Source organism: Gekko japonicus, unplaced genomic scaffold, assembly GCF_001447785.1.
Source record: "Gekko japonicus isolate JY-2015 unplaced genomic scaffold, Gekko_japonicus_V1.1 scaffold1592, whole genome shotgun sequence".
Taxonomy (NCBI): domain Eukaryota; kingdom Metazoa; phylum Chordata; class Lepidosauria; order Squamata; family Gekkonidae; genus Gekko; species Gekko japonicus.
Window position 1 is genome coordinate 39,570 of NW_015175406.1, and position 26,194 is coordinate 65,763.

The 26,194-nt window shown below is 47.0% G+C and overlaps 1 protein-coding gene across 1 annotated transcript in view; it reads right to left on the reverse strand.

Moving 5' to 3' along the window:
- LOC107122602 (zinc finger protein 208-like) overlaps positions 1-26,194 on the reverse strand; it is a 74,658-nt gene that overhangs the window by 38,278 nt on the left and 10,186 nt on the right. Inside the window, exons 4-6 of the mRNA XM_015425715.1 lie at positions 19,747-19,864; positions 19,073-19,663; positions 18,864-18,988 (exon numbers count right to left, since the gene is read on the reverse strand). Of these exons, the coding sequence (XP_015281201.1) occupies positions 18,864-18,988; positions 19,073-19,663; positions 19,747-19,864 (834 nt within the window). The remainder of the gene's footprint in view (positions 1-18,863; positions 18,989-19,072; positions 19,664-19,746; positions 19,865-26,194) is intronic.

Genomic DNA, 26,194 nt, shown 5'->3' on the forward strand with positions numbered 1-26,194 from the left:
GCTTCAGTGCCCAACAATATTATCTGTCAGCAGGCACTGGGAGAGGGGCCATGAACAGGGGAAGCCAGAATGGCTGTACGTCCGCTGCCTCAGTCAAAAGCCTCGCTTTCACAGGCCCTGCAGAAGTGTAGTAAGTCCCGCAGGGCCCTGGTCCCAGGTGGGAGCCTGTTCCGCCAGGTTGGGGCAGGAGCCGAAAAAGCCCTTGCCCTGGTTGAGGCTAAGTGGATGTTCCTCGGACCAGGAGGTGCTGCTCAGAAGAGCGTAAAGCTCTCCCGGCGCTCATAGAGGGAGAGGCGGTCCCATAGGTATGACGGTCCCAGGCCACACAGGGCTTCAAAGGGCAACGCCATAACCAGGTCAAAACGATCCCAGAACAGACCAGCCTTTAAGGTGCCACAGGACTCCCGTTTGTGCTTGTGTGAAGGGTTGTCAAGTGGCTCCTTCCAGACTGAACCCAGCGGGGGGGGGGGGCGCCGGGCGGGCAGCACCTGCTGGGATTAGCTGCACCCCCTCACCTCGAAGTTTTCCCTACCTTACTTGCAATCCTAAACCCACCTACTCCAGAGTAAACCCCATTGAGCTCAATGGGACTTAGTGCTGAGTAAACGCGTTTAGAATTACAGTTACCTGAACAGAGAAACGCCTTGTTTCCTGACCCCATTGCTTTTCTCGCTCCTGAAGGCATCATCTCCTTAGGAAGACCGCTTGGAGCCAGTGTTCCCTCTAAAATGTGGAGTCTTGTGAGCAAAAATCCTACTTTGTGAGCGACTGGCATTAAAGTTGTCAGTGAGCGATTTGGCTGCTGCATAAATTAGTTTGCTCTGGAGCCCTCCTTCCTGAGCTAGGACAAAATATGTGAGCCGGAGGCTAAAAAACTGTGAGCTAGCTCACACTAACTCAGCTTAGAGGGAACACTGCTTGGAACCTTCTAACATTTTGTGAATCCTTCCAACGTGTTCTACAGTTGGAAGTTTCCTCAATGACCTTTGCAATTGCTAGTTAATATGTGATCCTGACCAGGATGTGACCTCATCAATGGTCCAACGTGTTTCCAAAAACTACTGGTTGGTGGGCCGTTGCTTTATGAACCTGCCCTATCAATGGCTTCAAAGCAATGTAAGTTTGTACCATGGATATGTCAGTCTCCTTAACTATAATCAAACTAACAAGTCAATTTTATGCATATCTACTCTGAAAATTGCCCCACAGCGTTTAATTAGATTTTCTTCCAAATAGGAATGCTTGAGACGGCAGCATAACAGTCTTAAACCAAACACTCTGTCTTAACTTTTGTGGTTTGAAGAACACTGAATGAAAGAGATGAGAGAGAATGGAACAAAATGAATTACCAAACTTCCAAAGAACACACCCATTACAGGAAAGCACTATCAATATGCACACTTCCTAAAATAACACAGCACGGAAATGTAATTAAAGGCCTTTGACCCATTTTTGTCTTTAAATAGCTGCAACTAGATGGAAGGCCAGTTTCACACATAAAGGGGCTAAAGGGAAGGTTACTATGGAAACCTTAACTCTGAATATCTTATTCTAGGATGATTTAAATCACACACACATTTCACGTATTGCCTCACTATCCACACATACCTTATTAGGTAACCATGTTAAATATTTTTATTGCTGTCAGATTACTAATATTCACAACAGCCAACATAATGCATCCAGAGTTAGCACACGAGAAATCCAGTCCTCATATTATTTTAGCATGCGCAAGTCCCAGTTATTTAAACTAAGAGTTCACCTTTGAGGTTTGGATTGGCTTTGTTGTCTCACCTTTCACCATATTTCTGAAAAAGTAGTTCAGTGGTGCAACTTTGTGCATAAGGAAAAAGAAATATATAGTCACGGTTGCCAGGTCCCCTTGTCGTGCTGGCAGGGGGATTTGGGGTGTTCCGGACGTCCCTGATGGGATGACATCACCTGGAAGTGACACCACACTGGGGATTGTCTGATTTGAGGGCAAAACTCTATGGTAAAACCAGATCAAAACCATAGAGTTTGGCCCTCAAACCAGTGGCATGATGATGTCGCTTCTGGTTGATATCATCATGTTGGGGATGTGGCTGCTTGAGGGGTGGGGTTTCCCAAACTGGCCAGCTAGCTATACAGAAGCCCCCAAAACCAGGGGAAACCCCGCCTCAACCTGGGGACTGGCAAGCCTAGGAGGAAATCGGGGGAAATGGCCATGTGGGCCAGACAATCTGAATCGACCCTCCCTCACGCAACAGCAATCCAGGCTTTCCTGCAGTCTTTTCCCAAAACTTTGGAGCAAAGCAGGTTTGAGAAAGATTGGAGAAAAGCTGGGGAAACGTCCAAAGTTTCACGAATGCTGTAGGGCGTCGGCGGAAATCACCCTGCTTCCCAAAAGCATTGAACTCGGGGCAAATAACCAGTGTGGAAGACCCCTTGATCAGTGGATAAGTGACTCCCACCAGTAAGGGGTTCTAGGGTATCTCTTCTTCATCTAGGGAAGGAAGCTTGGGGATTTGAACATTTGGAGAGACCACGAAATGTCCTGTGATGCCGGTTTGCCTTAAAAGTGCAACCCCTCGAGAGTATGCTCTTTTTGTTGCAGTCCCTTTAGAAGTACCCGTCTCAGAAACCAAAGTGACTGCCAATGCAGAGGAGGCTAACAAAACCGTAACGGAAGAACTGCTGGAAAACGCAGGTAGTGCACACCCCAAGGTTGGGAGGGGGGGAACCATGTGTGCATGGGCATCAATGATGTGCGTGGGGAGGGCTGTTCGGAAGCGAAGCAGGGTCAGACCTGGTTACTACTTGGTTGGAAGATCACCAAGGAAGTCTGTACAGAGGCAGGCAATGGCAAAACCACCTCAATCAGTCACTTGCCTTGAACACCCTACGCGGGTCACACCACAGGTCAGCTGCAACTTGACAGCTTCCCTGTCTGCCTTCCAACTCTCTCCTCAGCCTGAGGCACAGCAGCTCAGGTGCTGGAGAGAGAGAGAGATTGCCAAGGTGCCCAGAGGAGAGGAAGCTGACGGTGGAGAAAGGGGAGTAAAATCACCCCAAACACACACTGGCCAGCTTACTCTTTTCCCAGGTGGCTTTTGTGATAGCGTTTGTTGTACTCTTCTCTGCGGACAGCTTGCTCTCCTCCCAGTGGCTGCCTAAGGGTGGGGAAGCTGTGGAGAAAAATAATAATCTTCAGCTGCCTCCTAAAGATGGAGAGTGAGGTAGCCAGGTGTACCTCCTTGGGGAGGCTGTTTCATAATTGTGTGGGGCTGCCACTGAAGAGGCCCCCTCTCATGTACCCCACTAAACAAGCTTCTTTGATTGATGGGACAGTCATAGAACCATAGAGTTGGAAGGGGCCATACAGACCATCTAGTCCAACCCCCTGCCCAATGCAGGACCAGCCTAAAGCATCTTGTGACAAATGCTTGTTTTTTAGGAGGGCCTCCCAATGATCTTAGTTCCCGGGCAGGAACTTATGGGAGACAAGTGGGAGCCTGTTCCACCAGGTTGGGGCAGGAGCCAAAAAAGCCCTTGCCCTGGTGGAGAGGCTAAGCCGATGTCCCTCGGGCCAGGAGGTGCTGCTCAGAAGAGCGTAAAGCTCTCCCGGCGCTCATAGAGGGAGAGGCGGTCCCATAGGTATGACGGTCCCAGGCCACACAGGGCTTCAAAGGGCAACGCCATAACCAGGTCAAAACGATGCCAGAACAGACCAGCCTTTCAGGTGCCACAGAACTCCCGTTTGTGTGTGTGTGAAGGGTTGTCAAGTGGCAGCCAGCGGTTCCTTCCAGACTGAACCCAGAGGGGGTGGGGCGGGCAGCACCTGCTGGGATTAGCTGCACCCCCTCACCTCGAAGTTTTCCCTACCTTACTTGCAATCCTAAACCCACCTACTCCAGAGTAAACCCCATTGAGCTCAATGGGACTTAGTGCTGAGTAAACGCGTTTAGAATTACAGTTACCTGAACAGAGAAACGCCTTGTTTCCTGACCCCATTGCTTTTCTCGCTCCTGAAGGCATCATCTCCTTAGGAAGACCGCTTGGAGCCAGTGTTCCCTCTAAAATGTGGAGTCTTGTGAGCAAAAATTCTACTTTGTGAGCGACTGGCATTAAAGTTGTCAGTGAGCGATTTGGCTGCTGCATAAATCAGTTTGCTCTGGAGCCCTCCTTCCTGAGCGAGGACAAAATATGTGAGCCGGAGGCTAAAAAACTGTGAGCTAGCTCTCACTAACTCATCTTAGAAGGAACGCTGCTTGGAACCTTCCCCATCCTGCGCCTGATCTTAAAGGGGAGGGGGGTGTCGGGCCCTGGGAGAGCTGCCCAGCTAGGGTTGTCAGATCCAAACTGGGAAACTCCTAGAGATTTGGGGATGGAGCCTGGGGAGGACAAGGACGCCAGTGGGGTGCAATGCCAAAGACTCCTCCTTCCAAAGCAGCCATTTTCTCCAGGGGGACGGATCTATGCAGTCTGGAAATGAACCGTAATTCTGGGAAATCCTCAGGTCCCATCCAGCTCAGACTCGGAGGGAGACTCTGAGCTCGCCACGCGCAGAGCTCTCTCTTTCTTCCAGCCAGCCAGCCACGGCTCTCCATTTCCTTGCGACCCTCTTGCTCCCACTCACCTCCTCCACGCGGCCTTCGCCTCTAGCCCAATTCATTGCAAGGAGAGACTGGGAAAGGCAAGGGGCGGACCAAGGAGGCGGGCGGCTCCCATTCCGGGGCCTCTCTAGGAAACACAACTTGGTGCATTTAACCCTTTCTGGCCTTTCCCGGAAAAGTGTTCCCTCTGAGCTGAGTTAGTGTGAGCTAGCTCAGTTTTTTAGCCTCCAGCTCACACATTTTTGTCTTAGCTCAGGAATGTAGGACCAGGTGACCAGTGAATGTGATTTCTGAATGTGACTTCTGATTACATTCTAATTAAACTGAATTTAGACTTCACAGCTTAGAGGGAGTATTACTGGCCATTGTCGAATCTGGGGAGGCTAGGGTTGCTAACGGCGTTCCCTCTAAGCTGAGTTAGTGTGAGCTAGCTCACAGTTTTTTAGCCTTCAGCTCACACATTTTTGTCTTAGCTCAGGAATGCAGGACAGGTGACCAGTGAATGTGATTTCTGAATGTGACTTCTGATGCTTTTCTTGACAGGTAAAATGACAGCCGTCGCTGTGCCTTATTAGGTGTTTAATTAAACTGAATTTAGATTTTAATGTTTAGCCCAGACAGTAGAGCTGTAGAGTGAGATTATTTAGAGTATCATTTTAATAGCAAAAGGTCTCTTTTCCTTGAGTCAGAGAATAGTAGAATGGAATGTATATTTGAAATTATAAACTCCCTGGTTGAAGGACATTTTGAAAGTGTAGCTATGAGATAGAAATACCAAGTGTTCTCTAAACAAATATCTTTTCGTGTAGAGTGGAACATCTGGCCCCAGAATGTCTGCCAAGAGCTAAGTTGTATGCATTTTATCAGGAAATTAATGCAAACTAATTTATGCAGTGGCCAAATCACTCGCTCACCACTTTAATACCAGTCACTCACAAAGCAGAATTTTTGCTCACAAGACTCCCCAGTTCTTAGAGGGAGCATTGGTTGCTAACCTCCAGGTGGGGCCTGGAGATCTACTGGAATTACAACTGATCTCCAGGAGACAGAGATCAGTTCCCCTGGAGAAAATGGCCACTTCGGGATTACGAGATTACATTCTAAAGCATTATGGCAATAACACTCCATGGTATTAAACCTCCCCTGAGGTTCCTTCCTTCCCCAAACCCCACCCTCTCCGAGGCCCGCCCCCAAATCTGCAGGAAATTCCCAACCCAGAATTGGCAAACCTGTCTGTTTCTTGCTCTCTGGGATGAAACAGACAAAAATTTCAGCCGAGTGCAATTATTCCTGTCAATGCCTTTCTGTGGCGGGAAAAGCTACACCAGCTGAATTTCTGCCTATCCCGATGCACAGTATAGATAGATAGCAGGAAAGGCTTTGGACGAGAGTGCCCAAGAGATCACTCCCACAGTAGGGGTGAGGGGGCCTGCTGGGACTAGCGGTGCCCCCTCACCTCGAAGCTCTCCCTTACTTGCAATCCTAAACCCACCTACTCCAGAGTAAAACCCATTGAGCTCAATGGGACTTAGTTCTGAGTAAACACGTTTAGAATTACAGTTACCTGAACAGAGAAACACTTATTTTGTTACTTTGTTTCTACATTGCTTTTCTCCCTCCTGAAGACTCCAAGCAACTTACAACATACTTCCAACCTCAAGTTTATCTAGAAAGGAAAAAAGGGGCAGTTGGCACATGCTCAGAGGTGCAGTTTATTTATTTTATGCTTCCATGGGACATGATATGCAACAGCTGAGACCTGGCCAGGGCGGCCAACTGACCAGAGAAACACACAAGCCCGCCTTGCTCTTCTGCCTTACTCAGCTTTTGCCAGTACAAAGCCCGGGTCCCTTGACCTGCAGCAGACTACCACAGCAGTCCTTCCAGAATGTTCAATGGGTGACCTCAAAGTAGCTGTTTTATTACAAAGGAACTTCAGGAACAGAATGGGAAGGGAAACTGCTGTATTACAAGTTATTACAACACTTGGGAAAAAAACCTCCCCAGGACTCAACAGGGATAAGGGTTTCTTATCACATTACATATGCTAACTCATTCAGTCCTCACATATGTATTATCATACAGAGGGACTATACATCCTCTGTATTTTAGTGTATTACTTTTTCAGAATAGTATATTAGAATACTGAATGTAATACAAGGAATATTTGGCTGACAATACCGTACCCACCCCAAAAAAGTAAAAAATGCTGTTAAGTGATCTCTATGCCTGAGAGGAGTGAATGGAAAATCTCAGTCTTATTTTGACATATTTATTGCTTTACAAGTAGCCCCTGCCACACGGGACGGCTGAAACGCGGCTGCTCAGAGCCGCTCCAAACTTGAGACGCCGCGGCGGGATCCCATAGATCCCCTGAGCCATGGTGCATCGCTCCCCGGCACGATCAGATGCTGGGGAGGAAAAGTCCGATGGGAGGGGGAGGCTGCCGAACTGCGCATGCTCGAGCATGTGCAGTATGGCCGGGGGCCGGGATGCGGCGGCGCAAGGACACGCCGCCAATCCCACAGCCCAGCTCAAGGCGCTTCAACGGATGCAACCACCTAGATAGGTGGTTCTTTTTTATGGCGCGGTATCGGCATTTGGGATGGATCAGGGACGGAGACGGCACGCTCCCCAGATGTTGAGGTGGGATCGCGCCCATTTGCTCCGCCCCCGTTCCGTCCCGCTCCCGGCCCAAATGGGCTCGTATGAACAGGGCCAAGTGTTGACTTTACAACCTTAGCTTGTTATTTCGTTTTTGTGTTGCATATCTTAAAACATCTTCATCAAGTTTATATGTGAATTTGCTGTCCATCCCATCTATAAGATTGAACCTGACCTTCCTTCCAATGTATTTGAAAAAGTGTGCCTGCACACGAAAGCTCATACCTCGAATAAAACTTTGTTGGTCTTAAAGGTGCCACTGGACTCTAAATTTGTTCTACAGCAGTCCCTTGGAATTTCTCAAACCAGCAGTTTAATTCTGGGTATGAGCATCTTACACCCACAGTTAAACTTCGTTGGCCTTAAAGGTGCCACTGGACTCAAGCTTTGTTCTATTGCTTCAGAGACCTGCATGGCTACCCCACCTGAATCTACAGCAGTTCCTCTGAGACAACTTCTTCCCTGTTCCTCCAAGTACATTCAGTTATCCTTGTAGGCAAAGGCCAGTTCAGAAGTTGGCAACCTTCAACTCCAGCCTGAAGACAAACTGAGCCACCAAGGCAGGCAACAGGGCAAGGAAATCAGCTCTTCCCACTTTTCCAAGGCACTGAACAGATTCGCAGGAACTTCTGCCCTCTTCCCCAAGGGGTGAGAAGAAGTTCCAGGGGCAGAGCTACCTGGATTTGCTCGATTTAAGATAAGAGAACACTGGGAGACTGAAGGCATTTCGTAGCAAAGGCTGTGTATACTTTTTTGCAAGGAGACCTCAAGGGCAGGCAAAGATGCGCTCCCAGGAAGGGATCCATTTTCTTCACGTTTCCCTCCAAGAAGCCTGCATTGCGATTTTCCCGCAGGTCTGTAGAATCTCCGCGGTTTCTTATGGCTCCGCCCACCTCACCCTTTTTGGTCGCGCGCGTGCTGGGATCGGCCAATCAGCAAGGAAGAGAAGCAAGCAGCCAATCATCAAAGCTCCCGGGAACATTTTGTCCGAAAGCGCGCGCCAGAATCCCCGCGCCTTATTCAGACTCTGGGCGCTGACTTGCATGGTCGGCTCCTTCCCGACAATGCAATCGGAAGGCGGTCGTGCGGGAGTCGGTGGGGTGCCCTGGACGGAAAGGGAGACCCGGGACTTGATCTCCATCTGGGACGCGAAGCTTTTTGAAGCACTCGGCGCCTCCCGTCGGAAGATCGTCGTCGACGGCTTCCAAAGAATCGCGGAGCAAATGGCCGTCCGTGGCCACAGGCGCTCGGCGCTGGAGTGCTGGACCAAAATCGGGGCGTTGCGCGTGGAGTACAGGAGGGTGTTTGCGCACAATCTGTTCCACCGCAGGAGGGCCCCCCAAACCTGCCCTTTTTACTCACACCTCGATCGGATCCTACACGGCGATGGGATCTCGAAGCCCTTCAGGATTTCGGAAAGCCTGGTCTGGGTGCAAGAGGGATCCGCCCCCCTGCCCAGCAGCACCGAGGAGGTTGGGGGCTCCAATTCTGCAACCTCAGGTACGTGTGGCCGATGTTTGTTCTAACCCCTCCGCACACACACGTGCCTTTGGTGGCTGCCCGCCTCTTTGCGGGGAACGGCCGCGGTGGCCTTTCTCACATAGGCGAGGTTTCATTTGTTTCTCGTTGCTGCCTGGCGTGGTTAAAGATTCAGCGCGAAAGCAGTGTGGCTTCTGCCACTACCCCCTATATGCGGTAGTGCTTCTGCGCGGCAGGTTTCCCCTTGGAGTTTTCCTGCCCCACTCCCCCTAGGGTTGCCAGGCCTGGGTCGGAAAATACCTGGAGACTTTGGTTATCTCAAAAATATTTTTTGATACTACGGTGGGAGGGGCCCACAAAGGCAAAAAAATGGAAATGCTGTAACCCACCCTGAGCCCGTTTACAGGATGGGTGGGATATGAATGCGCAAAAATAAATAAATTAAAGTCAAATTGAGGCCTTGGTCGCTACCTCACGTCCCTGGGCCAAAAGGGCTTTCAGGATTTTTTTTTAAAAAAATAAGTACTGGAATACTGTTAGAACTGGTGCTGTGTAGTGATTAAGAGTACTGGAGCAGGGACTGGGAGACCCAGGTTCAAATCTACACTGCCATGGAAGCTTGCTGGGTGACCTTGAGCCAGTCACGCACCCTCAGCCTAACCTGCCTCGTAGGATTGCTGTGAATATAAAACTGAGGAGAGGAGAATGATGTAAGCCAGTGTGGGTTCCATTAGTGAGAGAGGCAGGGTATGACCCAAAGAGTCATTAGCATGTGGAATTCCCTGCCACAGGAGGTGGTGGCAGCTACAAGCACAGACATCTTCAAGAGGGGAGTGGATAAACATCAAGAGCAGAGGTCCCTCAGTGGCTAGGTATGGAGGGAAAACTCTGTCTGGGGCAAGTGATGCACTGTCTTCTTGGTGCTTGTGTGGGGGCAACAGTGGGAGGGCTTCTGGTGTCCTGGCCCCACTGCTGGACCTCCTCATGGCACCTGGTATTTTTGGCCACTGTGTGACAGAGTGTTGGACTTGATTGGCTTCTCTTCTGTTCTCATCTATGTTCTTTCTCACTTGGACTCAGGGCAGATTATACAAAGTGAGTCACTACAATTGACACAATGGGACATTCAGTGAACAATGCCCTAGGAATTAGGGTTGTAGAACCAACCAGAAATACAAAAGCAGAACTGAAGTAAGGTGTGAATGTTAACACAACACATTAAACAATGCAAAATTAGATAGTAGGTTCCAACTTGCAGCAAACTATGTACCGTAGTGTAGACCACAGTTGCTCATAATTTGTCCAAGTAACTTTGTGAAACATTTAGTATGGTGCAACTCTATAAGGAAAAAGAAATATGTAGTCACATGTGGAGGCTCTAGAGACTTGCTGCACCTATTGTTAGAATGGTATCAATATAATGATTTTCTTGTACCGGGTTTTTTTAAGCCTGGTGAGGGAGAGGAAATACGGTTTCCAGGTCCCCTTGTCGTGCTGGCAGGGGGATTTGGGGTGTTCCGGACATCCCTGATGGGATGACATCACTTGAAAGTGACGTCATCACACTGGGGATTGTCTGATTTGAGGTAAAAAAGTTTTGCCCTCAAACCAGTGCATTCCTGGCGTGATGATGTCACTTCCGGTTGATATCATCATGTTGGGGATGTGGCTGCTTGGGGGGTGGGGTTTCCCAAACTGCCGAGCTAGCTGGTGGCAGACAGAAGCCCCCAAAACCAGGGGAAACCCCGCCTCAACCTGGGGACTTGGCAAGCCTAGGAGGAAATCGGGGGGAAATGGCCATGTGGGACAGACAATCTGAATCGACCCTCCCTCACGCAACAGCCATCCAGGCTTTCCTGCAGTCTTTCCCCAAAACTTTGGAGCAAAGCAGGTTTGAGAAAGATTGGAGAAAAGCTGGGGAAACGTCCAAAGTTTCACGAATGCTGTAGGGCGTCGGCGGAAATCACCCTGCTTCCCAAAAGCATTGAACTCGGGGCAAATAACCAGTGTGGAAGACCCCTTGATCAGTGGATAAGTGACTCCCACCAGTAAGGGGTTCTAGGGTATCTCTTCTTCATCTAGGGAAGGAAGCTTGGGGATTTGAACATTTGGAGAGACCACGAAATGTCCTGTGATGCCGGTTTGCCTTAAAAGTGCAACCCCTCGAGAGTATGCTCTTTTTGTTGCAGTCCCTTTAGAAGTACCCGTCTCAGAAACCAAAGTGACTGCCAATGCAGAGGAGGCTAACAAAACCGTAACGGAAGAACTGCTGGAAAACGCAGGTAGTGCACACCCCAAGGTTGGGAGGGGGGAACCATGTGTGAATGGGCATCAGTGATGTGCGTGGGGAGGGCTGTTCACATAAAACACAATAATTCCAGAGACTACGGATGCCAGCCTCCAGGTGGGACCTGGGGAGCTCCTGAAGTTACAGCTCATCTCCAGACTACAGAGATCCGCTCCCCTGGGAGAAAATGGCTGCTTTGGAGGGTGGCTGCTGTGACATCACATCCTCACTGGATTCCCTCCCCAAACTCTGCCCCCTCAGGCTCCATGCCCAAATCTCCCAAGAATTTCCCAACCTGGAGCTGGCAGCCAGTGGCCAAGGGAAACTTGGCAACCCTGCCACAGATAGGGCTTTTTGGCTCAGGGAAGAGTGCATGTTTTAGTCTCGAAGGAAGGGAAATTCGGGACACTTCTTCACTCAAGGACCTTTTCAGGAGTGGGGCCATGTCCCGTCATTGTTTGTTGTGCACAGGGGTGGTGCGCATGACTCCTTTTCAAACGGTCTGCTACACATGCACTAATAATTCCTTGGAGACTTCCATGATGTGGGTTTTAGCAAAGGGGGCCCCCCTGCATTTACTGGCAAAGAACACAGTAAGGGACTTTTTCCCAGGGAAGCTTCCAAGATCTTGGTGAGGAAGGGGCTTTCTGTCTCTGCTGGGAAAGAATATGGGGGTGGGGGTACTCTCCACCAAGAAAACACCCACAGTCTGGGTTCTAGCTGGGGAGGGGGGTAGTCTGTTTGCCACTACTCACAAAGAAAATGGTGAAACACTTTTTCTCATGGAACATAAGAACATAAGAGATGTCAATGTTGGATCAGGCCAAAGGCCCATCCAGCTCAACACTCTGTATCACACAGTGGCCAGAAATACCAGTGCCATCAGGAGGTCCACCAGTGGGGCCAGGACATTAGAAGCCCTCCCACTGTTGACCCCCCCCCCCAAGCACCAAGAAGACAGAGCATCACTTGCCCCAGAGTCCCTATCTATACCTTGTGGCTAATAGCCACTGATGGACCTCTGCTCCATATGCTTCTCTAATTCCCTTTTGAAGCCGTCCGTGCTTGTAGCCGCCGCCACTTCCTGTGGCAGTGAATTCCAAGTGTTAAGCACTCTTTGGGTTTCTGAGCTGTGGGTTCGGGGGCATGGGTGGCTGCCTGTATTTGGAAGGCATTTTGTTTTAAAATGGAAACAAATCATGACTGGTTTCCTTTCTCATTTTTCAGAGTCTCCAAACAGACATGAATGTCAAAACACCCCAACCCCACCCATGAGGGTCAAGCAAGAAGGTAGGGATCATCAGTATAGTTTCTCTGCTCCTCAAGCAGGCCATTGCTAACGTTTTAACTGGTGCCCAGGAACAAAAACACCTCAGAGAACTAATTCTTAACATTATTTGCATCTGTTTTTCCAGTGGTGGATGGTGAGACGAGTGTTGCGCAACTTTCGCCCACCTCTTGCCTAGCTAATGCTCGGTCAAAGAGGAAGTGTGTCTCTGGACTACATAGCACAGCAGAGTGCATGGTGGTACAGCCCAGCAAACGGCATGAAGAAAAGCCTATGGGAAAAGGCACAAGGAAGAGCCAGAGGCTCGCTGGAAGGGGTGCAAGGAAGCGGGGAAAACCATGAGGAGCAGATGCCCCGCCATGAAGAAATGATGGAGGTGAGGGGTGACCATGAGCTTTTACAAGAAGCCCTGAAGAGAAACTTCACTATCCTGGTGACTGCACCGAATATTTTTAAGGTGTTCGTGTCAGCAGCGGCATCCAGCCCCCACTGCCGCTACATGCGAGACTCTTTTCAGTGCTAACACCACAGCATATGTCTACTCAAATGGCCTACAGAAAGTGGACACCCCCATGCCCCCCCCGTCCAGCCACACCTGCACATCAAGCCCGTGTAGGGTGCCACAGGAACACTCATTCCCCCTGACCAGAACATGATTTTGTGTTGACACTGTTATGACAGAAAATAATAATGACCAGTGGTAGAATAAAATGTTGGAGGTTTGTTAACACAGCTGTAGCTTGTTTACGCAAGGCACCCTGTTCCCTAAGATGCCAGTTGCTCAAAGAACAGCACTGAGGCAGAACGCACATTCTGAAGAAAGAACTGGCAACATTTCTCAAAAGGCGGGAATGCCATCTCCAGGCAGAAAACATATAGAAACATTTTCCTCTTAACAAGTTGAAGCAGAAGCAGTTTAGACTACCTTTTTGTTCACTTCAAGGCTTCCCCCCTCCCTTATCTGGTGACCGTTTTTTTCTTTATTTAATAATGAAGCATTGTTCTGTTCCAAAATGGCCACTACAACACACTGAGTTGAGGTTCACTTTCTAGTTCTTGAACCTGTTGTTCTAAATAAAGTTCTGTTTTGTGATATCTGTTACTGGTGTAAGTAAGTAAATGTTGGGCCATCAGTATATGAAATCAGATGTTTGTATGCCTTTAAAACCAAACCATCTGAAATAACTTTAACAATTTAATATCTAACATTGATGGTTCTGCTCCCTGTTTTCTGTTTCTCAGCCCCCCCCCCCCAACTTTTAATTAAAGTGCGCATGATATTCCTCACAGTGCGTGATGTGTGACAGCATTGCTATTAGTGCTGAGGGAAATGAACGTTTGGTGTAGTGGTTAAGAGTGGCGGACTCTCTTCTGGGATAACCTGATTTGATTCCCCACTCCTCCACATGCAGCCAGCTGGGTGACCTTGGGTCAGTCACAAGCTCTGGCACTCTGCCACCTCACAGAGTAACAAAAGGATAGTCTGTTTGTATTGCCCTCGAGGACTCTTCTCCTGCTGTAAAGCAGGAGATCGTCAGATCTCGGAAGCGAAGCAGGGTCAGACCTGGTTACTACTTGGTTGGAAGATCACCAAGGAAGTCTGTACAGAGGCAGGCAATGGCAAAACCACCTCAATCAGTCTCTTGCCTTGAACACCCTACGCGGGTCACACCACAGGTCAGCTGCAACTTGACAGCTTCCCTGTCTGCCTTCCAACTCTCTCCTCAGCCTGAGGCACAGCAGCTCAGGTGCTGGAGAGAGAGAGAGATTGCCAAGGTGCCCAGAGGAGAGGAAGCTGACGGTGGAGAAAGGGGAGTAAAATCACCCCAAACACACACTGGCCAGCTTGCTCTTTTCCCAGGTGGCTTTTGTGATAGCGTTTGTTGTACTCTTCTCTGCAGACAGCTTGCTCTCCTCCCAGTGGCTGCCTAAGGGTGGGGAAGCTGTGGAGAAAAAAAATAATCTTCAGCTGCCTCCTAAAGATGGAGAGTGAGGTAGCCAGGTGTACCTCCTTGGGGAGGCTGTTTCATAATTGTGTGGGGCTGCCACTGAAGAGGCCCCCTCTCATGTACCCCACTAAACAAGCTTCTTTGATTGATGGGACAGTCATAGAACCATAGAGTTGGAAGGGGCCATACAGACCATCTAGTCCAACCCCCTGCCCAATGCAGGACCAGCCTAAAGCATCTTGTGACAAATGCTTGTTTTTTAGGAGGGCCTCCCAATGATCTTAGTTCCCGGGCAGGAACTTATGGGAGACAATAGCCCTTCAGATACATTGGGTAACTGAAAGAGCCTGAGGTGTGTCAAAGAGCACATGTGACTTCCGAACCACTGAGTATCATTGTCTATATTCCCCACACACACGCACACTCCTTTGTGCAAAGTATAGACAGCAAACATACAACGTAGACTTGTTCCCACTTCAAGCCCTGGATCTCTTTCATTGTGAGACTCATGCTGCTAAATCAAGTCAAAAAAGTAAGAGACGACTGAGCAAAAATCAGAAGGAGAATCATTTATCTCCTCATAATCATGATCTCTTCAACCCTTTTGCAGGCCTAGATCTTTAACAGAAGGCTTGCCTCTGTTTAACCCTACATTTAATGAAAGAACAAGACACTGACTCAAGGTCTAATTTCTTGACAAGGATATTATTCTTTGGTGGGTTGGAGGGATGGTAGCTGCTCTCCAGTAGGTTGTGTGATGGTGTGTTGTAGAGATGCTGCCTGTTCTTTCTCGTTCTGTTCTTGGGTATGTTGAAAGGACTCTTTTCAGGCACAGATGGTGGAAGAAAGCTTCCAGGTCCCCGCAGAACAGAATCATCCGTGTGGGTCTGGTGGGGCAGAATGATAATACACAAGAAATAACGGATTCTTCTGCTGTGCTGAACCTGTGCTGTGAACGGTTAATGATAATTGTTGGAGGAGTTCTTGTTTGGATTAGCAGCATGCAGGTTACAGAACTCTCTTGGTTTCTTCAGCAACTCCAATGGAGAGTGGGAGATTGCCTTTCTTGTGGACATTTTGCCAAGGAGGTTGACTCCTTATAGATATGTTCAGTTCAGAGAGTCTCCTTGATCACCTTCTGTTCATAGTACAGGACACGTATCGGATGCCCTTCAGTTCTCTGCACAGGGCAAACCCTACCTCAAAGGATAAATGGACACATATCTGACATCAGGAATCACGAAGCTGAGAAACCTGTGGGAGAACACTTCAGCCTTCTGGGACATTCAACGGAGGACTTCAAAGTAGCTGTTTTATTGCAAAGGAATTCCAGAAACAGACTAGAACAGGATAACACTGAGTTACAAGCATTTCCATGCCTCAGGACAATGGAACCCCCAAGGCTTAACAGAGATACTGGTTTCTTATCTCACTACACATGCTGATGTCATTCAGTTCTCGCATCTGTGCCAGCAGAGTTGGCATCTGGGTTTACTGCAAGCTCTGGTACCAAAGTCCATGTTTATTTATTTATTTATTTATTATGGGATTTGTATCCCGCCCTACCCATTTGGCTCAGGGCGGCAACAGACGGCAAATGCCGAGAATAAAAACATACATTATATTAAAAACTTAATAAATAAGAACTAAAATTGGTGCTCTACAGTACATTTTAACAGGACTCAAGATAGACGAATCTCATTTTCGGCTGATGATATCCAAGTTCGAGACGCCTGAGTGGTGTTCCTCTTTAGGGCAGCGTCTCTCCCCACCCAAGGCCAGGTCGATGGAAAAATCGGCCACAATGATGGTATCGTGGCAGTGGCGGCGGCTCCTACTCGAAAGCCTGGCGGAAACATTCAGCCAGCTGGGTGACCTTGGGTCAGTCACAGCTCTCTCAGCCCCATCTATCTCATAGGGTGTCTGTTGCGGGGAAAGGAAGGGAAGGCGATTGTAAGCCGCTCTGAGACTCCTTCAGGTAGTGAAGAGCAGGGTATAAAAAACAGCTCTTCTCCTTCAACAGCTAGAGGTATAGTTCCAAAATGGCATGAAAGGCACTGTAAGGTTCTTTTCCTTGTCTACAGAGGATAAACTCCTATCCTTTAAGACTGCCAAAATAAATGAATAAAAATAAAGAAACAAGTAAATAAATAAATAGTCCTATGTGCTGCCTGTGTGGATTTTCATTCGCTGCCTTGTTTCAATATGTCGCCCACCAAATAGTTTGTGGTGGTATCAGTTTCATGGTTAAATCATGCAATAAAATTTATTTGGTGGTATAAACAGGCAGTGAACAATAAAGCAGGCTAGCATCCTACCACTGCAAGTTTAAAGTTTAAGGACAAAACAACCCCCCCTATAAAGTAGGTAATACACATAATGCAAGATTTTGCGAATTAAATGTGCACAATGGATTACTATGTGTATCAGCTCTGGAAGTGGAAAACATATACTTCCTCTCCCACCCCCACACAGAAACCTGTTGGCCCTAGGAAACAGGGTGGCCATCTCATCACTTTAATGCTGTCTGTACACTGCACGCTTCAGTAAGACAGGAAGCAACAGTATACACATGTAACCTTACACACAGCACACTAAGAAGTAGAAGAAGAGATTGGATTTATACCCCGCCCTTCACTACCTGAAGGAGTCTCAGAGTGGCTCACAATCTCCTTTCCCCTCCCCACGACAGACACCCTGTGAGGTAGGTGGGGCTGAGAGAGCTCTTTCCAGAACTGCTCATGAGAGAACAGATCTGAGATAACTTGTGACTGACCCAAGGTCACACCAGCAACTGCATGTGGAGGAGTGGGGAATCAAACCTGGTTCTCCTAGATTAGAGTCCACACTCCTACCCACTACACCAAACAGCAGAAACTGCTGATTCCCACCCCTCCTCGTAATGGCAACCTGTGGAACATCTGCTGACACTAGGTTATGATACGGTGTGCAACTAATAAAAAGGTAAGGGTTCCCTTGCTCGAAAGCCAGTCGAATCCGACTCTAGGGTTGCGGTGCTCATCTCCGTTTCAAAGCCGAAGAGCCAGCGCTGTCCGAAGATGTTTCCGTGGTCACGTGGCAGGCATGACTAAACACCAAGGCGCATGGAACGCTGTGCAACTAATGAGAGTGTACTAACGATGCAACACCTATGGTTTAAAAACCTGATTGTCAGAAAACACAAACAAGCAAACCTGCAGAACGCCACTACAGTTGAAAAATGCAGGCAGAACTTCCCGGGATCATTTGGGCCGAGGTCCTCCAAGTCAACTGTGGTTGAAGCCTCACTGCAAAACAGTTCCCGTGAAAACACCTCATGATGGGCAGCCGACTCCATACTGACAAGACTAGCCATACTGACAGGAATATCTACACGAAACACTCAACAACCTTCAAACCACAAAGAGAAAAGGTTTACCTTCCTAAGAGATATACCTGAGATTCTCTTGGCAACAGGTCACTGGCCAGCCAACCCTGTCTGGGCAACCATCGGCTGCATGGATGGCTGAACATCGTTTGCTACAGTCAGATACCGTTGGTTAGCAAGTGCTGTAATACCAGTCACTGATGTACTGCGCACCCACTGGCCAATGAGTTATTTTTCTCCTACTGTATCCATGTAACAACAGCCGCAGACATCTCAGTGGTCCCGCTGCAGCACTGAAGTGCTATTTTGGTCTAGTGCTATAGCGCTCAACTTAGAATGTTTTAAAAAACTAAGACTGCGCAGAGAAAAGAGGTGTGTGTGGGGAAAGCGGCACTCTCAGAAGGACTGCTGACATTCTAAACATTTCCATTTATTAATGCTCACACAGACCAATTAGTCATAAACAGACATTTTAAACAGTACACCACAATGATTCAGGAGCACAAAGAAGAGGTGAAAATGTTTTTGAGTCTACCTTAAACATTTTTGAGTTTACCTCAAAAATGGCTCAGCCCCTCTGCCAATGGGACATAAGCAGCTTTGTATGAAAAGGTAAATAAAATCCGTTAGCAGCCGGTTGCTAAAACTGTTGTGTCTGAAAGGGGCCAGTGTCTCACAGAGAACTGGAGCAGTTTTGGGCCTTAGAAAAGGAGGAGCTAATCTAGTTACCCTGTGATCAAACCTCACACGTCTGGCCAATGGAGGTTATTTCTGTCACATTCACCATCTCTCATCTACAGAAGGACAAAACAGCTTTCTCTAATAGATGAAAGGGATTGGGGCACAACAAACCATGGCTGTGGCTTCTCTCTTCATGTGTGGACTACAAAAGGGGTCATGATACATCCATGGAAACGGAGCCCTATTTTGAGGGGTGTGGCACAGCACATTCCCCAAACAATTTCTCAGAGTTCTCTTTCAGTTCCACTCCTGAATGGATTCTCATATGTGCATTACAGGTTGAACTCTGCCTGTAACATTTTCCACCAACTGAGCACGGATACGGTTTCTCCCCTGTATGTATCCTTCGATGGACTAAGAGTGCAGAGTTAAAATCAAAGGTTTTCCCACAATCCAGACACTTGTATGGCTTCTCAGCCATGTGCCTCCTCTTGTGCCTAAGGAGCTGGGACTCCTCATCGTAGCTTCGCCCACAGTCCAAGCATGTATGTGCTTTCTGTCTCTCATGTATCCTTTTATGTATTTTAAGTGCACAGTTAAAACTAAAGCATTTCCCACAGTCTGAGCATTTGTACGGTTTCTCTCCTGTATGAGTTCTTTTGTGCTTGTTCAGACTGCCTTTCCAACGAAAGCTTTTCCCACATTCTGTGCGTCTGAATGGTTTCTCTCCTGTATGGATTCTTCTGTGTAGAAAAAGATGGCTGTTTTGGGTGAACCTTTTCCCACAGTCTGGGCACTCATGTGGCTTCTCTCCCATGTGGGTTTCCTTGTGCCTAGTAAGATGGGATGACTTAGTATAGCTTTTGCCACAATCTGAACATGTGTATGGTCTATCTCCAGCATGGATACTCATATGTATTTTAAGGCTATCTTCCCAACGAAAGTTTTTCCCACACTCTAAACATCTATATGGTTTCTCTCCAGTATGGATTCTTTCATGTACATAAAGCTGGGAGCTCTGGCTGAAGCTTTCCCCACATTCTGGGCAATGGTAGGGTTTTTCTCTGGAATGTGTTCTCTCATGCAGAAGAAGATCGTTTTTTTGGCGGAAGTTCTTCCCACACTGCAGGCATGTGTACGGCCTCTCTCCAGTTTGGATTCTCTTGTGGGTACTTAGGTGTGATTTCTGACTGAAGTGTTTCCCACATTCAGAGCATTCATACGGTTTTTCTCCTGTATGACTTCTCTCATGGACAGTAAGGCTGGCCCTAGAATTGTAACCTTTGTCACACTCTGAGCATGGATACAATTTCTCACCTGAATGGATTCGCTGGTGGCTTACAAGCTGGCTTACTCCTAGCAAAGCTTTCCCCACATTCTATGCAAGTGTACGGCTTCTCTCCTGTATGTTCTTTCATGATCTGAAAGGATGGTACCAGAACGAAAGGCTTTCCCACACTCTAGGCATTTATATGGCCTCTCACCTGTATGCGATTTTCCATGCTTAACAAGAAGCCCTTTATATTCAAAACATTTCCCACATTCTAAGCACTGGTGCGGCTTTATGCCTGTATGTAACATCTGATGGTCAGAGAGGAACGATCAAAGCTTTTCCCACACTCTGGGCATACAAACACTTTCTTTTTCCTTCTCCGAGGAGGTGGACTGTTAAGGTTACAGCTCTTCATTATTATTTTTCCACAGTCAGTATCTGGCCACTGTGTGATACAGAGTGTTGGACTGGATGGGCCTTTGGCCTGATCCAACATTGGCATCTCTTATGTTCTTATGTTCTTATCTTCAATTTCTGTCTCACAGAAGGACACTTCGGTTAAACTTTGGTTGCCCAAAGGAGAACTTCTCCTCACTTAATCAAGTTGTACATGATTTTCTTGTCCTTGCTGACTTCCACACTTTTGAAATATTTCAGGTCCCTGGAAAGTCATTCTTTTGGCTCCACCCACTGAGGTACCAGTGAGATCAATTTGTTCACATCTTCCCAGCTGATAATTCCTTCTCCCCCTCAGTCACTTGTCCAACACCTGCCAGAACAAACATATTATGAATGAAGAAGAAGAGGAGGAGAAGAAAAGATTGGATTTATACCCTGCCCTTCACTACCTGGAGGAGTCTCAGAGCAGCTTACAATCCCTTCCCCACAACAGACACCCTGTGAGGCAAGTGGAGCTGAGAGAGCTCTTTCGAGAACTGCTCCTGAAAGAACAGCTCTGAAAAAACTTGTGACTGACCCAAGGTCACAAGACAAATGTGGACAATCACGACCTGATCAAAGAAGAAATGTAAAGAAAACAGTCATGAGAGTCTGACCCACAAATCAGGCAGTCAACAAGACTTGCAAAGAAAATACTTTCTGTATATTATTGTCAACAAGCACTACAACACAATGAATAAATTCCTTCAAATCATAAGAAAATCCTTGTGTCAAAATACATCAACATCGTCTCCGGATTGTATAACGACGTTTCAAAATTGGATCTTTCTCAGGAAATATTAGAGTAGTACAAAAGCTCTCACACTCATAAAGTGCTTTACAAAAATCAGGAAAGGTAATACATTTAGATCGGACGCTGATCTCAAGCCGCCCTGAGCCCGCTCGTGGGGAGGGCGGGGTAAAAATGTCTAAATAAATAAATAAAATAAATAAATAAGTATTCAGGCTCAAATATGCTGCTAAGCTTCTGATGGATGCCAGGCGTCCATCAGTCACTTAGCAGCATATTTGAGCCTGAATACTTACTGAGATCAGCGTCCGATCTAAATGAGCATGACAGGTTTTGTACTACTCTAATATTTTGGGAGTATGAATTTTCAAATGTCAACGTTCCCTTCATCATCAGAAGCTACTGGGCTTGAATCTAGCTGCTACCCTCTGAAACGATCTTCCATTGTATATTATTCTTATCATTTTTTAAAGCTACATTTTTAGCTGCTGGTGGGTACATTGCTCTGACCTAAGTAGAACCCTCCTTGAACAATACAGAGTAGAAAGACAGGATAAGCATGCTATGGAACCCAAAGAAAGAGAAAATGACTTAGTGATTGGGTGTGTGTGTGAAAGAAAAATATAAGGACCACAGAGAAAATGAATTCTGAAATTAAGGTCTGCCAGAGGACAGATGGGGGGGGGGAGAAGAAACCCACGCTTGGATCGCACATCATTTGCAATGACCGTTGACTTACATTTATCATTCTGACTGTCTGAACATTGAGCCACTTTATTAACTATACTTAGTTAGGGATTAACTATTGTTAGTGTTAGCTGTGCTTTCACACTATGCATCCTACTTTAATTCAGGCCGAACACAATGGAAGTCAGCCGTTTGTCAAGGTCACTCACGATACGCATGAATGCCTGTGCCCCCAAATCCTGCTTTAACAAACTAAGCACAGATTTTAAATAAAAAAAAAAGAATGGCTTTGCATCATATTTGAACTGAGATCTGAGGTCTTTTTAAAAAGACTTTTAAAGAGATTATCTGCAAGTGGGTAATATTTTGTGCTGTCATGATAGAATGAGGTCTCCAACCCCACCACCCCACTTAATTCGGCTTATTCTTGAGAAGTGTGGTGTGATGGTTAAGAGTGCCAGACTAGTATCTGGAAGTATCTGGTTCAGTTCGCCTGTCTGCCATGGAAACTCACTGGGTGACCTTGGGCCAATCAATCTCTCAGGCTAACCTACCTCATAGGGTTGTTGTGAAGATACACTGGAGGAGAAGAGAATGATGTAAGCCACTTCCACAGCATTTCTCACCTTTGACTTATGCCCTCTATGTTTTATTTCTGTGACACCACAGAGGCATGCCCACGTAGCCAAGCGTGGATCGGCTCAGTCTATACCTGGCTAACATGGAGATGGAGGAGGAGGAGATTGGATTTATACCTCGCCCTTCACTTGGAGTCTCAGAGCAGCTTACAAACTCCTTTCCCTTCCCCTCCCCACAACAGACACCCTGTGAGGTGGGTGGGGCTGAGAGAACTCTGACACAAACTGCTCTTTTTCAAGGATAGCTGTGCCAGAGCTTGTGACTGACCCAAGGTCACATCAGCAGGTGCAAGTGGAGGAGTGGGGAATCAAACCCGGTTCTCCCAGATTAGAGTCCGCGCTCCTAATCACTACACCAAACTGGTAGGGCACACTTTTCCATCCTTGATGGATGACAGTAGCGTTACCAAAGTCTCCAGTGGTACTGCTGTGCTCCATTCTTTCCTCAATCTTCAGGAGGTAGTTGAATACACTTTTATTTAAGAATGCATTTGGTTCATTTCCTTTTTTATTTATTGACAGTCCTCACTGGAGTTTTTAAACAGGGACTTTTTATCATGGTGGTTTCATTTATATTGTTTTTGGTTGTGTTTTTCTATCATCGTTCTCTTGTTATTGTAAGCGGTCTTGACTTCTGCAAGGGAGAAAAGTGGTTAATTAATGTTTTCAAAAGATAAAATAAATAATACTACTCACGGTAGCAGTAGAAAAGAGGAAGAGTCCAGCAGCACTGTAATGTATTGAAATGATTACATGAATCACCTCATAGGACTCCCATGTTAAGCTTCGAGCCAGACCAGGGCTCCTCTGAGCGAATTTCCTATTGGTCGCTTCGTAACAGCGACCAATCAGAACGATACCATTCCCTAGGAGGGAAAGACTCCCATTGGTCTTTATCCTAGCAATCTCATTGGTTGTTATTTGTAAATAGGCGTGGCTACATTAGCCCGGTTATGTTTAAAAGGAGCATAAGCTCCCACTGTTTTCTGTTCTGGTTTCTTACTGAGTTAGTGCTTGTTCGTTACTTCTAAATAAAGCTGAATCACTTGCTGAATCACTCTACGAGTCCTTTGTTAGCGCGATCTAACAATTGGCGACGAGGATGGGATGTTAGAGCAGGTAGGCAGCCCTGCGGACATCCACACTTCGGACTCGGAAGAAAGCGAGCAGAGCACAGCAGCCGATCCGGCGGAGGCGCCACCAGCTCCGGTGCCCAAGTCTCCCACGATGGCTGGAAGCCAGAAGTTCGAGTGCTTCGAACCCTCCTCAGAAGACTTATTTATTTAAATTTAATAAATGAATGATAGAAGCACACAAGCACAGCCAGTATTTTATTTATTTAAATGTAATAAATAAAATTAAAATATATAATTAAGAAGCTGGGTTTGTGCCAGATGCTGATGGGTGAATTCTAGTTTGCTGTGTCATGTCTGAATGCAGCCTAAAGGAAGAAACAGAACTGGGTTTTCTTCCATTCCTCCTGGCTAGTGTTCAGGCAAAGGAAGTGTCATCCAAAATGCAACAGCATTTCCAGAAACTGAGGTACAGCTTTTGATACTACCTGCTTCTCCTGGGGCCCTTATAGTCACCTGCATAAAAATCTTCATCTTTGGTTCCCATCTCTCATTCTCTTGAAACTTAAGAGGGAAACTTCTTCTGTGGTCTGGGCCATATGGCTTAGCGCATCTCTGCCTTTCCTTTGGCTGATTCAGGTGGGTTGCTGTGTTGGTCTGAAGAAGTTTGAGTCCAGTGGCCCCTTTGAGACCAACAAAGTTTTATTCTGGCTATAAGCTTTCATGTGCAGGCACACTTTTTCAGATACATTGAAACAGATGTCACCAACCATTACATATAGGTAGAGGGTGGGGAGGGTGTTGCCAGGAAGGACTAATTAGAGTCAAAATGCAGAAGTAACTGAGCAGTAAATATAGCTAAGATTGGATTAAGGCAATTAGTGAATAGCAGTAAATTAGCATACAGCATAATAAAAGAGTTTACAGATGAGAGACCTGAATAACATTAGCACATGTAGTAAGATAAGAAACCAATGTCTCTGTTAAGCCCTAGGGGTACTATTGTGCGGACTGTTCAGGACTTTCTGTAGCCAACAACATCCTTCTGCCAATCCTTGGGTTTATCTTGGATATTGTTTGCATTCCGAGGCCTTTCAACCTTACAATTCCTAGCTTCTTTGTGTGGGCACATGTTTTAGAGGGCCACAAGTCACCTCCTTGTTTTGTTTCTCTAGAAGTTACAATGAATTCAAGTTTTTTAATGTTTAGTGACTTTTTCTAATCAGCCCTAACAAAAGTACTTTTCTGTCCCGTGAAATATGACTTTTTAAAAATCTCAGATCTACCCTGTACATGTTTGATTTTTATGTATTTATTTACTTATTTTTGCTGTCAAGTCACAGCCAACTTGTGGTGAACCCATAGGGCTTTCAAAACAAGAGACATTCAGAGGTGTTTTGCCCATGTGTAGCGACTCTGGCATTCCTCGGTGGTTTCCCATCCAAACACTGACCAGGGCCGACTCTGCTTAGCTTCTGGAAGCTAACAAGATGAGGCTAGTCTGGCCTGTCTAGGTCAGGGCAAACATTTGATTACCAACAGCTAATAGCCATGATGGGGAAGAAAGTCTGCATGGTATAGCCTGACAATAGATCTCAGAAGCTAAGGACAGTTGGCACTTGCATGGGAGACCACCAAGGGAGACTTCACAGAAGAAGGCAATGGCAAAACCACTTCTCTTTCTCATTTGCCTTGGAAGTCCCTCACTGGGGTCGTAGTAAGTCAGAAGGCACACATGCAATAGCCATGATAACTAAGTGGAACATCCATGGGCAGAGGCAGTGTACCTCTAAATTACTGTTTGGTGGCGGGGTTGTTCCTTACATAGCCTTCCTATGGGCTTCTCAGGGGCATCAGGCAGAAACAACTACCAGATCACTGGACTGGATGGCTCTTTAGTATGATTCCGGCAGAGATTCTTTGTAGAGCCTGATCTGGATTTTACTGAAGAGAAGAAGAGAAGGGATTGGATTTATACCCCGCCCTTCACTTGGAGTCTCAGAGCAGCTTACAAACTCCCTTCCCTTCCCCTCCCCACAAGAGACACCCTGTGAGGGGGGTGGGGCTGAGAGAGCTCTGACACAAACTGCTCTTTTCCAAGGACAGCTGTACCAGAGCTTGTGACTGACCCAAGGTCACATCAGCAGGTTCAAGTGGAGGAGTGGGGAATCAAACCCGGTTCTCCCAGACTAGAGTCTGCGCACTTAACCACTACACCAAACTGTATGTATGTATGTCCTGCTTTCCCTCCTGGTGGGGGCCCAAAGCCGCTTATTACAATCTTATTCACACAGAGACCCTTCATTTTATCCTCACAACACCTTGTGAGGTGGGTCAGGTTGACAGTGAGGGTGACTTCCCCAGGGTCCCCCAGAGAGCTTCCAACGCAGAACAGGGGATTTGAACCCCATTCTCTCAAGAGTTCCGTGGAACCTCTCTTTGATTGTATATTTGATTGCATTGGTAGGATAAGTGGATTTCTGTAACTTTTGCTGTTTGTTGTTATACTTTATGGTTGAATACGAATAAAATGTTCTGGTTAAAAAAAAAAAAAAGAGTCAAGTTCAATGCTCTAACCATGGCACCATACTTTACTGGAGGGCTCCCAACAACCAGGAGGAGGAGGAGGAGGAGGAGGAGAAGTCAAAGTCCCATCCCTTTAACAGAGGCTTGAATGGTTCTTATTTACCTCAATGCCAGGAAAAGCTTCAAGAGTCCATTTCCACACTTTAGGCCTCTGTCAAAGGAGAAACAACATTCTATTCTCTCCATCTTATTGGCAGCCCTCCTTACGGAAGACCTTTCCTTTTAGCATTTCCTCACCTATCCAGCATGGGCTGTGGGTGCGAGATTTGGGTGTATTTTGTACCCAGCTGCGAATTAGCAGCAAACGCACCTTTTTGACCTAGCCTGTAAAGATGCCAACCTCCAGGGATTCACTGGAGATCTCCTGGGATAACTCATCTCCAGGCCACAGAGATCAGCCTCCCCCCCCAGGATGGCCACTGGGAGGTGGGCTCTATA